We start from the raw sequence: 12,481 nt of genomic DNA, 5'->3' as shown, positions 1-12,481 counted from the left end.
CAAAAGGCATGTTTGTCCGCCGGACGTCGACTTATCGTGTCGTCGTGCACGTGGATCCTCCGGCTGTGCTCTCAGCCCTCTGCGCCTCCTGCAGGGTCCAGGCGTGTCCAGACCCGTCCTTTAGCTGGTCCCGCATCTTTGTCCGTCTTGCCCGGAACCATCTGAGCCCGTTTACTTTACTCATAACGGTGTCCGAGCAACGAGGCGAAGAGGAAGTTTGCCGTCCACAGTCGGTCACCGCCGAAGGGTTGCGGACGCGTGTCCGTGCGCTCCTTCTTCCGACACGTGCACGCGAAGCCACGCTCCCTGCACCGGAGCAGGAGAACCGGTCGGTACCCGGGAGGACGCTGGTTGTCGCGGAGGCCCGCGGTCACTTCGGACCGGCCGACCCGACATCTCGTGTCAGTTTGGGAAGGCCGGTGACGAAGGGCGGCGTGCGGAGAAAGGATCCGCGTTCCTTTTTCGCCTCCTGCTTTGTGAGCGCCTGAGCGGCAGGGCTTTATGGCTGAGCTCCTACCCAAGCTGCCCACCGCCCGCCCACCGGCTACGCTGTTCTCATCTCTGACACTCCCTCCCCTCCCCCAGCCTTTCCAGAGAGGGAGAATATCCTTCGTCAGGATAGGAGTCGGACGTGATATAAATAAAGCCAGAGGGGGGCAATAGATAGAAGGGGAGAGGCCGAGCCGAAGCGGCGTCGTCGGTGGGAGGGACGGAGCGCTGAGGCTGAGGAAGGAAGGGAGGGGGCCGGGTTGTCTCATGCCGCGCAAGAGCTGTGCAACTTCTTGGCAGCGTTTCAGAAATGAGCCTCAGAGGCTTGGCGAGCCAAGCAGACATATTGAGACAAGGATGGCCGCTGCGTCGCACAAAACCTAGCTCTTTACACGATGGTCGGGAGGCACCTCTCCACAGGTATTCCATTACAATGTTGCATGTTTTCTTTTCATACCGTGGCGTCCGTCCTGCCGTCCTCCGGGTAATTCCTGTGTTTAGCCTCTGTGCGGACGGAGCGCTTTAAAGCTGCAGCAGCCATGCATTGTGGCCGTGCAGCGTCGAGTTCCCGTGCTTTGAGTTTATCCCCGTAGCCGAGACGTGCGCGCTGTTAGACGGCGGCGGCGGCGGCGGCGGCGGCGGCGGCGGCGCAGACGGCAGCTCTGAGCCTTTTTGGCCGGCGTTCAGTATGGAGAAAATGGCGGTCCTGCTCTTCTCAGTGGAATGACGCTACAGAGAGACAGTGCGGTGTGTGTCAGAAACACAGTGCCCTCGTTCCCTCGCGCTTCGCTGCCTCCTTTTCTCTGCTTAACTTGCAATGACAGGAGCGCGTTGGTAGGAATGCTTCAACTTCAGCCGTGTAGTTGTGAGCTGTCAGTCTAACCAAGCGTGCCTTTCAAAGGGTCGTGTAAACAGCAGCGGCAGCTGCAGCAGCGGCACAAACAGGCAGGGAGCTGCTAGGAGGTTGTCGGGTGCAGCGGCCGTCGACTCTTTATGTCTCTAACAACACAATCAGTGTGTGTGCGCTCGAACTCAAAGAACCTTGCTCTCCTCATTCCAGAGGTTTGGAAAAGAATGAAGAGACGGCATTACTCACAGTTGTCACGGCCGGAGGGGACAGGTGTGCTGGTGCGGAGTGTTGGCGTCATGCTTAATGTCGGACGCAGGTCGCGGTCGCATCGGCCGGGATAACGGCAGGGGCAGAAGAATGTCCTCTCTCAGCTTGGTGCCCCGACCCGGCTGCCCGGGCAGAACCGTACGCTCATATTACCGAGTAGCCGCGCTTACCTACCCATAGTCGGGTCACCTCGGAGCACGGCATCGGCCGAGTGTGACCACGGCATGGAGCCCGTCCTGGATGAAGCTGAGCAGAGGGCGGCGGTTAGGGTGTCTTCGGCGTGTTGCTCGACAGCGCTTGGACAGGCTAGGAGGAGCCGGGAACGGGACCGGGAACCTTTAGTTTGCACCGGGCCGCCCCAGAGCCAGAGCCAGGCGGGATGGCCGCTGGAAGAGCCGGCTTCAGTGGCAACGGATGTGATTCACAATTTTACAAATGTCTTTTGCTTCAGTTTTAGTTTCTAAATTGAACCTTGAGTTTCCCTCAATGGTCAAAAGCGCTGAGTACCTTCATTCTGTAATCGTCTAAATGCAAACTTTAATTTCATCGAGTCCCAGTGAAACACTGTTCAGCGTGTTCTTTGTGTCCTTATTGCAAAGTAATGTTTTCTATTAGAGTTTTTTTAAGTCCAGTGAGATGGAGAACTCCAAAGCATGGGTTAGGGACATTTGACCCACATGTTTACGCACCTTGACCTTTCGGCAGGCGGGAGCTGACCTCGTCCAGCTTTGGCCGTTGCCAGTCATGCCCACCGGTGATCCACCAATTGCATGTTGATGTCACTCTGAATATTTTCATGTTTATAAAGATGGGGATGTTTGCTGTGACCTCCAGCTGTTTCTCGTGTAAATGGATTTTATTTTTAAGTAAGTTTGAAAATAATCCATTCAAATGAAGAGATCTCCATCGGTCACCGGCCCCAGTCATAGTTTGCTGCATCCGTCCTTCAGCCTCCAGTCGGATCAAATACATTTGAGGTCTCCTTGTATGAAGCCGCCTCTTGCGCACCACATGGTGGCATGCATACATGTATGTTACATCACGGGAAACATCATTCATAATTAATTTGAACTCAAGCAGTGTGTGTGTGTGGGGGGGGGGGTTGAAACGTAATATCCCACTACTATTTGACTCAGTCCTCTGTTGTTTTAATGTTTTTATTGTTGACATTATTTCTATGATCGATTCAGCATCTTGTGTGTTCTGTTTTCATAAAAGGTTCATGTTACCATGGTATCGTAGGCTCTCGGCATATGTGGGCGGAATGACGTACATAACAACTTCTCTCATCCTCCGGTTGATGCACATTCTCTTTCCCTTTCCTCCGATGCAGATCTGCCCCCACAGAGCAGCCCGGGAGCGCAGCATGATAATCCCCTCTGGGGACACCTGCCAGCCAACAGGAGTGCCACAAGCGCTGCCACTTCCACCGATACCAGTTGCTGGGATCAACTGATCATTGACCAGAAGGACACGGACACTTGGCCTTCTATTCCCAATAGCCAGGCCTCTCCAGGAGGATGCCCTCTGGACACTGACCTTGGTCTGTTGACCAACAACATCAGCAGCAGCAGCAGCAGCAGCAGTAGCACGAGTAAGAGTAGTACTTGTTGTAGTTCCTTGAATATGGCCACAGGGGCCAATAGCCAGACAGGCCACTTTCCTGCCACCCATCTCAGCAGCAAGGTGAACAGCGGGTCCAGTCCTGCCAATCATACTGGATCCAGCATGCACTCTAGCCAAGTTGCAGCCAATCGCAGCTGGGGCTCAGGGCCCGGGCCTTCTCATTGCCCCGCTCAGGCCTCCGCGGGGGGCGAAAGAAAGAGCGATAGCCCCGTGGGAGGCGGCGGCGGCGGCGGCAGGGGGTGGGGCTCTTCGTCACCCTCCGCTAACTTTAACTTGAACTTGAACCCTAACGCCAACCCTTCTGCCTGGCCTGTGTTGGGACATGATGGGGGGGGCACAGGGGGAGGCAGCTCAGGGGGAGCCAGCACCATTTCACCTCCTCAATCCACACCCAACCTCTGTAATCCGCCTGGCCCCCCACCATCCCAGAGCAGCACCTGTACTGGAGCCAACACTAACAGCAATTCCTCCGGGATCGGCGGCGCCTGGGGTAGCATCGTGACCTCCGACGCCTCAGAGCCACACCTTTCCCCGTCCACGAATGTGTCTTTCAGTGCAGAACCTCAGAACCTTAAAACTGATGGACCAAATCACACTACTAAGCAGGAACCCCCCAGCCCACTCCACAACCTGCCTGGCTGGGGCAGCGCGCCCGTAGGCTTGGGCTCGATGGGCCAGCAGCCAGCGGGAGTCGCTCATGTCAACGGAGAAGACGGCAGTTCGCTTTGGGGAAACGGCGGTGACTCGAAGGCGCCTTCGTCAAAGGAGGCGTCCGGCTGGGAGTCTGGCTGGGGTCACGGAGGAGGCGGAGCGGGGAGCGCCGCAGGCTGGGGCGAACATGCCGGCGGAGACTGGGCGAAGCAACACACCGAGGAGCCCCAAGGAGGCTGGGATGGCCCCGGCTCTCCTCCCCAGGATCCGCAGGCCGCCTCCTGGAGCAGAGCTGTGAGTACGGCCGGCGCCAGCGAGGGAAGCAGCGACAGCATGGAGGGACATCCTCGGAGCAGGAACCACTCGTCGAGAGACGCTCCCGCCCCTTTGCTACCCGCCCAAGATCTGGACCCCAGGGTGCTCTGTAACACCGGCTGGGGGCAAACCCCTATCAGACAGCACACCTCCTGGGACATGGATGATACGAAACACAAGAACGATCCGGGCACGGAGTCGTGGGGCTCCGGTCCAACCGCTCCGAGCGAAGCCCAGGGGCCCCTAAACGCCGGCGTGGGCCCTCCTCAGAGGACCGAATCTGGAAGTAAGAATGACGTGCCTGCTTCTCAGGGAGCTTCGGGTTGGGGAGGAAGCCTGGCTGCCGCTAACCAGTCCAGCTCTGGTTGGGAAGATCCACCGAGCAACATTAAGCCCCCAGGCGGTCCCGGCGCTGGCTGGGGGAATCCACCAAAAGGAGGCCCCGCCACCGGCGTATCCAAGAGCAGCGGTCAGCCGTGGGGAGAAGAGAAAACAACCGGCTGGGAGGATTCGCACACCAAGCCAACATCACAGGGCTGGGGAGAGCAAGCCAAAGCGGCCCACAGCTGGAGCAGCGCCGGAGAGAGCAATAATGCCGGGGACTGGGGAGAGGCGGATGAAAACAAAAAGAATCCCAACCACCCTGGCTGGGAGGGAGAACCCGGGGCCTGGAAGGAAACTCCGCGGAGCTGGGGAATGCCTGCTCCGGGGCCCGGGATGTCAGGAAGCGGAGGAAACGGCGGGTGGGGCGAGTCCGTCGGCCCGCGTTCCAACGGCCCTCCCCAGGGATGGGCAGGCAAGTCTCAGGACGGACCCAGTAGTAGCAGCGCCGGAGGAGGAGGAGGAGGAGGAGGAGGCATCGGCTCCTGGGGGGGCTCCGGCTCCGTAAAGCAGAGCGGAGGCTGGAGCGGCAACAAGCAGGAGTCCTCGGCCGAGCCCACGGGCTGGGAAGAGCCGTCTCCCCCGTCGATAAGACGCAAGATGGAGATCGACGACGGCACCTCGGCTTGGGGTGACCCTGGCACATACAACAAGTCAGTCAACCTGTGGGACAGGAACAATCCAGGGATGTCCCAGGCCAAATCTACCACTGGAGGCAATAACCCCCCGGGTCCCAACGGCAGCCATCCCCACTCTCACAATCACCCCTATCATGGGCCATCTGCACTTTTATCAAATCACACCCAAAACTCCCAAAACCCCGGCCCCTCCGGTGGACCCATGGACTCTGTTGTGCAGCACCCGCCTGGGCCGGCCCATAACCGGGGCCCCCTGATTACTCAAGGTAAGCAGCAGACACCGTGCACTGTATAGCCTCTATGGTAGCACGGGTAACATGGCATATACTACCTGTATATGGTAATACTGGTAAGGTACTGTATAGCGGTATATGGTAGTACTGGTAAGGTACTGTATAGCGGTATGTGGTAGTACTGGTAAGGTACTGTATAGCGGTATGTGGTAGTACTGGTAAGGTACTGTATAGCGTGGTAGTACTGGTAAGGTACTGTATAGCGGTATATGGTAGTACTGGTAAGGTACTGTATAGCGGTATGTGGTAGTACTGGTAAGGTACTGTATAGCGGTATATGGTAGTACTGGTAAAGTACTGTATAGCGGTATGTGGTAGTACTGGTAAGGTACTGTATAGTGGTATGTGGTAGCACTGGTAAGGTACTGTATAGCGGTATATGGTAGTACTGGTAAGGTACTGTATAGCGGTATGTGGTAGTACTGGTAAGGTACTGTATAGCGGTATGTGGTAGCACTGGTAAGGTACTGTATAGCGGTATATGGTAGTACTGGTAAGGTACTGTATAGCGGTATGTGGTAGTACTGGTAAGGTACTGTATCGCGGTATATGGTAGCACTGGTAAGGTACTAGTCACCATTTGCACCGTGAAATTGTTTACCCACAGTGAAACGCAGCCACTCCCAAGCAGCAACACTTGATAAGAGCCTGAACAGCGACATGGCTAATTTACATCATGGTCGTTTTCTGATTTCTCCCGATTCCCCGGTTTTCCGCACGTGTTTTACCGACCATAAAAAAATGCTGCGACGCAAAGTTAGTGCGGCAAGTTCCCGAATCCTATCCTACGGAGAGGGAAGTACAGTGAGAGCGGAGCCCGGTGTGGGTGGAGGCAGGATGTGGCCCAAACACTGCACTTCAGTGATGCAGCAATACGTTAACAGTAACTGGATCTGAAGGTCCAGAAAGTCATTGTTCCGCTCGCATAGTTTCTTGTGCTTCACGGGCTTGTCTTGTATAATTGATGTTTCCTCAGAAGCAATTGTAGTCCGACCCGTCACGAGGGGAATGTTTAAAGCGCCCGAACGGACGCCGGGGAAGCCGCCGCTCCAGCGTGGCTGAATCGGGGTTAATTGCAGCAAACAGGAACTGTTGACTTTCCCTTATCCAGAGGTTGGTTTCCTTCCAAAATAGTGGCCATCTGCATCGAGGTTGAACACTTCCATGTTTCTGGGGCCCTCGTGAGATGAATGTATACCAAGCTTTCTCTTTTGTTGTACTTTTCAAAGTGCCCGTGTCAAACACGAGAGCCCGTGATGTTGTTAGCACTTGGCTGCGCTAAGCTGCGAGCAGTTGATGCACTTAAAGATAAAATCTGGACCTGGCTCGCCCTCCCTGGGCTTTACATCTAATTAACCATCCAAATGAGCTAAGCAGTGCCAGCCCCGCCTCACCGTGAAGCTCCTCACATTTCACAACACAAGCGGGTGTGAATCACCCTCGCCGCCCCACGTGGCTTCGAACGGCAGGCGCAAGAACGCCGGCTACAAAGAGCCTCGTGAAAGTAGCGGTTCACCGCAAACTGCCGGCGCTGAATTGACGCGTGCGATTACCTGGGAGTGACCGTCTGTCAGCGTTTCAGGACAGGAGGTTTTCAGAGCCATCCACGGGGGGCAGCTGCCCCCTGCTGTTATGCTCTCCACATTACCCACACCCGCTTCCAAGTGAATCTCAACAGCAGTTGCTTCTCCTGGCGTGGTGACCGCAACGCCTGCCGCGGGTTTATTGCAGACTTATTCCGCTGCGCGTGTAGCTTCTGCACATTGAATTACTGTTGAATCACTGCGGCCGCGGAGCAGAAATCCAGCCAGCGTCCTTGTAGGTGTGAGCACAGCCGGCCAGGAGAGCGGATTCTGATGCTGGACCGTATCGGTGCCTCCTCCTGTTCAAAAGGGAGGCCAGACTGTGAGTAGGATAGTTCTCAGTATGTCTGATTGAGATCTCTGTGGCTCTTTGGCCCGTCGGATGGGAACTATAATTGCGGAGCAGCCTTTCGGTTCTGATCTCTTCCTGTAGAGATGCTAAGCTGAGCCTGGCAGGGCCTGGGACCCAGACGCGGCGCTCATCGCCTCGTGCCAGGCCTGCCGGGGCTCTGCCAACTCTTTAATGGCCATTTTCTCTCAGTCCACTATGACGCAAAGCCAAGTCCAGGTTCAGCCTCCCCGCATGGCTGATAATTATGTTGTTGTTGTTGTTGTTGTTGTAAAACTCCGCTTAGATCTAAGTGTGGGTTTACGTTCCCGAGAGCGGCTGTCGTTCTGCAAAGTAAGGCTGCAGGGATGCTCTTCAAACTCGCCTGTTTTCATACTTCTGCAGCGCAAAAAGCTCAGTGACAAAACATCAACATGTGACCTTGTGTGAAGCCGCGGTGCGTGGGCTCGTTTCTTCGGCGTTTGCTCCGCGTACCGGCGTCCTCATCGACCCGCTTTGTCCCGGCGCGTCCCTCAGGTTGGGGAGAGCTGCCCGGTTCCCACGCAAAGTCGGAGAGCTCCTGGGGGGAGCCGGCACCCTCCCCGGTCAGCGTGGACAATGGAACGTCTGCCTGGGGGAAGCCCAGCGGCAGCTGTGGAAGCTGGGGAGACAACAACCCCGACGGCTACGGCAGGGGCGGCACAAACATGACTTCTGCTCCTTGCAAACCTGGTAGGTGCTGGAACACGTCACACCCTGTGTGTGTGTGTGTGTGTGTGTGTGTGTGTGTGTGTGTGTGTGTGTGTGTGTGTGTGTGTGTGTGTGTGTGTGTGTGTGTGTGTGTGTGTGTGTGTGTGTGTGTGTGCGCGCGTGTGTGCGCGTGTGTGTCTGGATCCTGCATCAATTATACACAGCTCTGATTTCACCAGTAACAATCTTCCACAAGGTCGTGACACTGAGTGGGCCTGTAAGAGTGACTAACCAGGTGAACCCCGAGAGAGAAAAGTAGAGCAGAGGCTGCACATCCATTTGTCCAGCCAAAATAAATCCTATCGAAAACACTTTCCTTGTTCGTGTTTACCTGGAGGTTTTGACATTTCCTCCCTGCTGGAGGATTACAGGAGTATTCTATTGTATGGTCTGGCTGACCCGCAGCTTCTTGTGAACAATCAATATCTGCAGACGAAGGCGAAGTAGTGCTCTGTGGTTGTATTTGCTCGTACATCCCGGTAGCCTCTCCAACAGCGGCGCCGAAGCCTTGTTGTCAGATATTTTCCCTTCTCGGACATACGTTGGCCGAGCCAACATGATGGAAAGGCTTTCTTATTCATATTTGTCATATGCAATGGAAGAGCTTTGGAACCTTGTATCAACATACACTACCATATATTTCTTCTTTTGTGTGTGTGTGTGTGTGTGTGTGTGTGTGTGTGTGTGTGTTCCAGCCCCCAAACCTATGCAAGATGGCTGGGGCGGTGGAAGTGACGAGCTGATGCTGTCAGGGTCTCAGTGGGACGCCGAGGAGGGCGATATGTGGAACAACGCCGCCGCCCAGGAAAGCAACTCCTCCTGCAACTCGTGGGGAAACGCCGGCAAAAAGGGCCCCCCGAAGGTGGGCGCTCGGTCCGGGGAACCCTTTGGACGGGCAGATATCCTGGTGTCCGGAGTGTGAGCGCTCTCGTTTGTGTCGTCCCCCAGGGGAAGCTGCCGGGGAAGCAGGAGGACACCTGGATCATGAACCGTCTCGTCAAACAGCTGACAGACATGGGCTTCCCTGTGAGTGTGCGGCACCTGCCGCCGCCGTCGATACATCCGTATCCGTTCGACCGACGGCGTCAAAGCTCAAAACGGAAATAGGCGCCTAAAGTCTCCGTCTCCTTTTTTCAAAGATTAAAGTAACACCGTTTTCATCCCGAGTTGTTCATTCCAATCTCTCAAAGGGATCTTGTGTTTTCCGTTTCAACCGAGCCTCGCTCAGTCCGGCGATGAGGATTGGAACCCGTTTCTCCTTCAACTGACATTATTTGTACCGCTTGCTTTCCCAGCAAGGGGAAGAAACGAAACCTCCTTTTATTCACCCAGACATTTTGACCGGAGTCGGCTTGTGAATTATTGATTGTGGTTTGTTCTGCCAGCGGGATCCGGCGGAGGAGGCACTGAAGAGCAACAACATGAACCTGGACCTGGCCATGAGTGCCCTGCTGGAGAAGAAGACCGAAGTAGACAAGCGAGGGATGGGGATGACTGGCCACGACTACAACAACGGGCTCATCAACAAACCCATGAGCTGCCCTCGGCCCCCGCTTCTCTCCAAAGACCCCTCGGCGGACCCTCGCTCACCCTTCATGGAAAAGGTGAGTCGGTCGGTCGGTCGTAAAATCCCCGGATGCCATTTTAATGGCGTGCGTGGCCTTAAGTTCTGTGGTACATCTTTAACCGGGGCTTTAGACGGGCTTTGCGAGACCATTCACGTGTAAAGAGTAAAAAAAAAAAAACACTGCCAGTGCTTCGGGTTCCCGTTGAACAATAAGGCCTGAAAGGCAGGCGGTCGGTGGTCGGACAGATGGAAGCTGAACGTTTGGACGAGTCGTCTCCGTCTCCGTCTCCGCGCAGAAACAGAAGCCGCCTGTGGCCCGCAGACACGTCCGCACTGCGCAAGACAAACCGTCCACGTGACGCCATCCTGGAGGAAGCGTCGGTCCCCCCGACCACAACAACTCGGGGTCCCCGAAATCATAGTAACGCTAGTCTCCCCTCTCCGCTGCCGACGGCTTGAGTCTCTGCTCATCCTGCACTTGAGGGCCGGCATTCATAAGCATTCTGCTAATCCTCTCCAAGCACCGACTTAGCGCGGTCATTCCCAGCCAGGTCCCGTAGCTCAGCGGCCGTTTGGGACTGAGGAGGTGCGACCGATGCGGCTTCTTCTGAAACGTGGCCTTTGTAGCTGAATTTACACTGTTAAAGCACCGACGTTGGGAATGCCACTTTTTTCAGCGAGCGTATCTGATGAATCGCCCTCCTCCAGCGGCCTCTCCGCGTGCCGGTACATGTCGTACGGACGCGCCGAGGCTCGTCCCGCTCGTAACCCGAGAGCTCTGTGCTTCTGCCGTTCACTGGCACGAATGACACGGTTGTCATGTGTTTCCGTTATCGGTCCGCAACAGCAGCCGGACGGCTTTTAAGACCGCGACAAACCAACACACTCTGGAAGGGAAGCGAGGTTGAAACCTGAACAAAGAAAGGGCGTGTGTCGCGCTTTAGGTCTTGGTTCTGGTCGGCCACCGAAGGCGGCAGAGAGGCCTGCCGAGAGACTGTGGTCCGGCACACCCTGGTTTGTGTGACCTTGCAGATGGAGGCATCGGGCGGCAGGTACGGTGCTTCGCTAATGAGATCTACCAAGCCTGGATCCTGCAGGATCTCGTGACGGTTTAGTGACCTCCGTTACATCAGCCCGTTTCTCCTCCTGGCTCTAATGCGGCTGAGCGCATTGGAAGTTTGCCTTCCCGTTGAACAGTTGTTCACGGTCTACGAGGCTCTGAGAATAACTTCTGCCTTTTCCAGGATCTGTCCCGAACTTGAAGATGAAATTCTTTGCAAAGGTCATCGTTCTAATAAGCACCGTTGAAGTCGGTAACCGGAGCCTTTATGAATGCGACCGCGGCTCTCCGGTGGAGGAGTCGGCGGCGGCGGTTTGCCCGGTGTGTCGCCGTCAAACATTTCGGGTCGAATGGGTGCGGCTCCTCCTGAGCTGTTTGGGAAAGTTACGTTTTAGTGAAGGACAGCCGTCGAGTTTCATCAGGAAAAAGTCCATCGTCCCACGAGCCGCCCGATTTCAGATAAGACCCCTCCGTACCGGAGAGAATTATCTGAGGACTAATAGGCGCCCCGCCGAGAGCCGGAGAAGGACGCTCGGGGAAAGCACGGCCACCTCGGGGCAGGGGAGGGAGCGGCCGGCGGCCTGTGGCGACCGTGTCAGTGATGTTGACTGTGTTCCAGCAAATGCAGAGTGGAATGTTTGGCGGCGGTGGATCAGCACAAGCCCGGGCCATGCAGCAGCCGCAGCCTCCTCCTCCTCAGCCGCCAGTGCCGCCTCTCAGCTCCTCTCAGCCTAGTCTCCGCGCTCAAGTGCCTCAGTTTCTCTCCCCTCAGGTAATGCGCACACACACGGATGCTATGCTAACACGTGGGCCGGTGCCGGTCTGTGTCCTTCTGTACATCTGCTTGACCCGCACGCTTCCCATGTGTCCTTGCTCCGTTCGCAGGTTCAAGCACAGCTCTTACAGTTTGCAGCAAAAAACATTGGTCTGAATCCTGCACTTTTAACTTCACCAATAAATCCTCAACATATGACCCTTCTGAATCAACTGTACCAGCTGCAACTGGTGAGTGTGTGTGCCGCCCCACGGCCTCTGCCCGCGTAGAATGCTGTTGAGACGTTGGCGAGTCTTCACCGGACCGCCGCGTGGTTGTCGTCGCCGTGACGCTTCTTAGAGATCGGGGTGTTTCACTCCTGTCCTTCGCGAGGTGTTTTTGGACGCAGTTACATCCCTGACAACAAACGGTGCTTCCGTGTGATCTGCAGGCATACCAGCGTTTACAAATTCAGCAGCAGATGTTGCAGGCGCAGCGCAGTGTTTCCGGCCCCATTCGACAACAAGAGCAGCAAGTAAGTCCCCGGGATCGGTCGGACGACACGCGCGCGCGACGTCTCGCCGCCTCGTCGCCTCGTCGCCGGTGGTCAACGTGCCTCTGTGCTCGTGTCGCCGCAGGTCGCACGTACAATCAATAACATGCAGCAGCAGATCCAACAGCACCAGCGCCAGCTGGCCCAAGCCCTGCTAATCAAGCAGCAGCAGCAGCAGCCACCTCCTTCCCACTCAGGCCTTCACCCTGGTGGGACCAAATCCAGCCTGGACTCCTTTCCGGGTCACCCCCAGGCTCCAGGCCTCCCGGACCTGCAGACCAAAGAGCCGCAGCCGTCGCCAAACACCTACAGCCCCTACGCTCTCTGTGAGTGTCGCCGAGGCGCGCCGCCACAGGGCGGCGCAGATACTGATGGC

The 12,481-nt window shown here is 56.2% G+C and overlaps 1 protein-coding gene across 2 annotated transcripts in view; it reads left to right on the top strand.

Annotated features, from left to right (window-relative positions):
- Window positions 1–12,481, top strand: part of LOC147217040 (trinucleotide repeat-containing gene 6C protein-like) — a 45,505-nt gene that overhangs the window by 20,563 nt on the left and 12,461 nt on the right. The window contains exons 1-10 of one of the 2 annotated variants that reach the window (XM_086175368.1): window positions 809–909; window positions 2,940–5,483; window positions 7,959–8,153; window positions 8,867–9,033; window positions 9,120–9,197; window positions 9,557–9,775; window positions 11,418–11,570; window positions 11,684–11,803; window positions 12,004–12,087; window positions 12,191–12,431. In XM_086175368.1, the coding sequence (XP_086031494.1) occupies window positions 885–909; window positions 2,940–5,483; window positions 7,959–8,153; window positions 8,867–9,033; window positions 9,120–9,197; window positions 9,557–9,775; window positions 11,418–11,570; window positions 11,684–11,803; window positions 12,004–12,087; window positions 12,191–12,431 (3,826 nt within the window). In that variant the 5' untranslated portion in view covers window positions 809–884. Of the gene's footprint in view, window positions 1–808; window positions 910–2,939; window positions 5,484–7,958; window positions 8,154–8,866; window positions 9,034–9,119; window positions 9,198–9,556; window positions 9,776–11,417; window positions 11,571–11,683; window positions 11,804–12,003; window positions 12,088–12,190; window positions 12,432–12,481 lie in introns of those variants that run through there. The other variant, XM_086175369.1, reaches the window with a different exon arrangement.

The sequence above is a fragment of the Fistularia commersonii genome, chromosome 28, assembly GCF_037954325.1.
Source record: "Fistularia commersonii isolate RoL2024-O1a breed Wild chromosome 28, RoL_Fcom_v1.0, whole genome shotgun sequence".
NCBI lineage: Eukaryota > Metazoa > Chordata > Actinopteri > Syngnathiformes > Fistulariidae > Fistularia > Fistularia commersonii.
The sequence above is the reverse complement of the archived record's forward strand: the minus strand, read 5'-3'. Positions and strand labels throughout refer to the sequence as shown.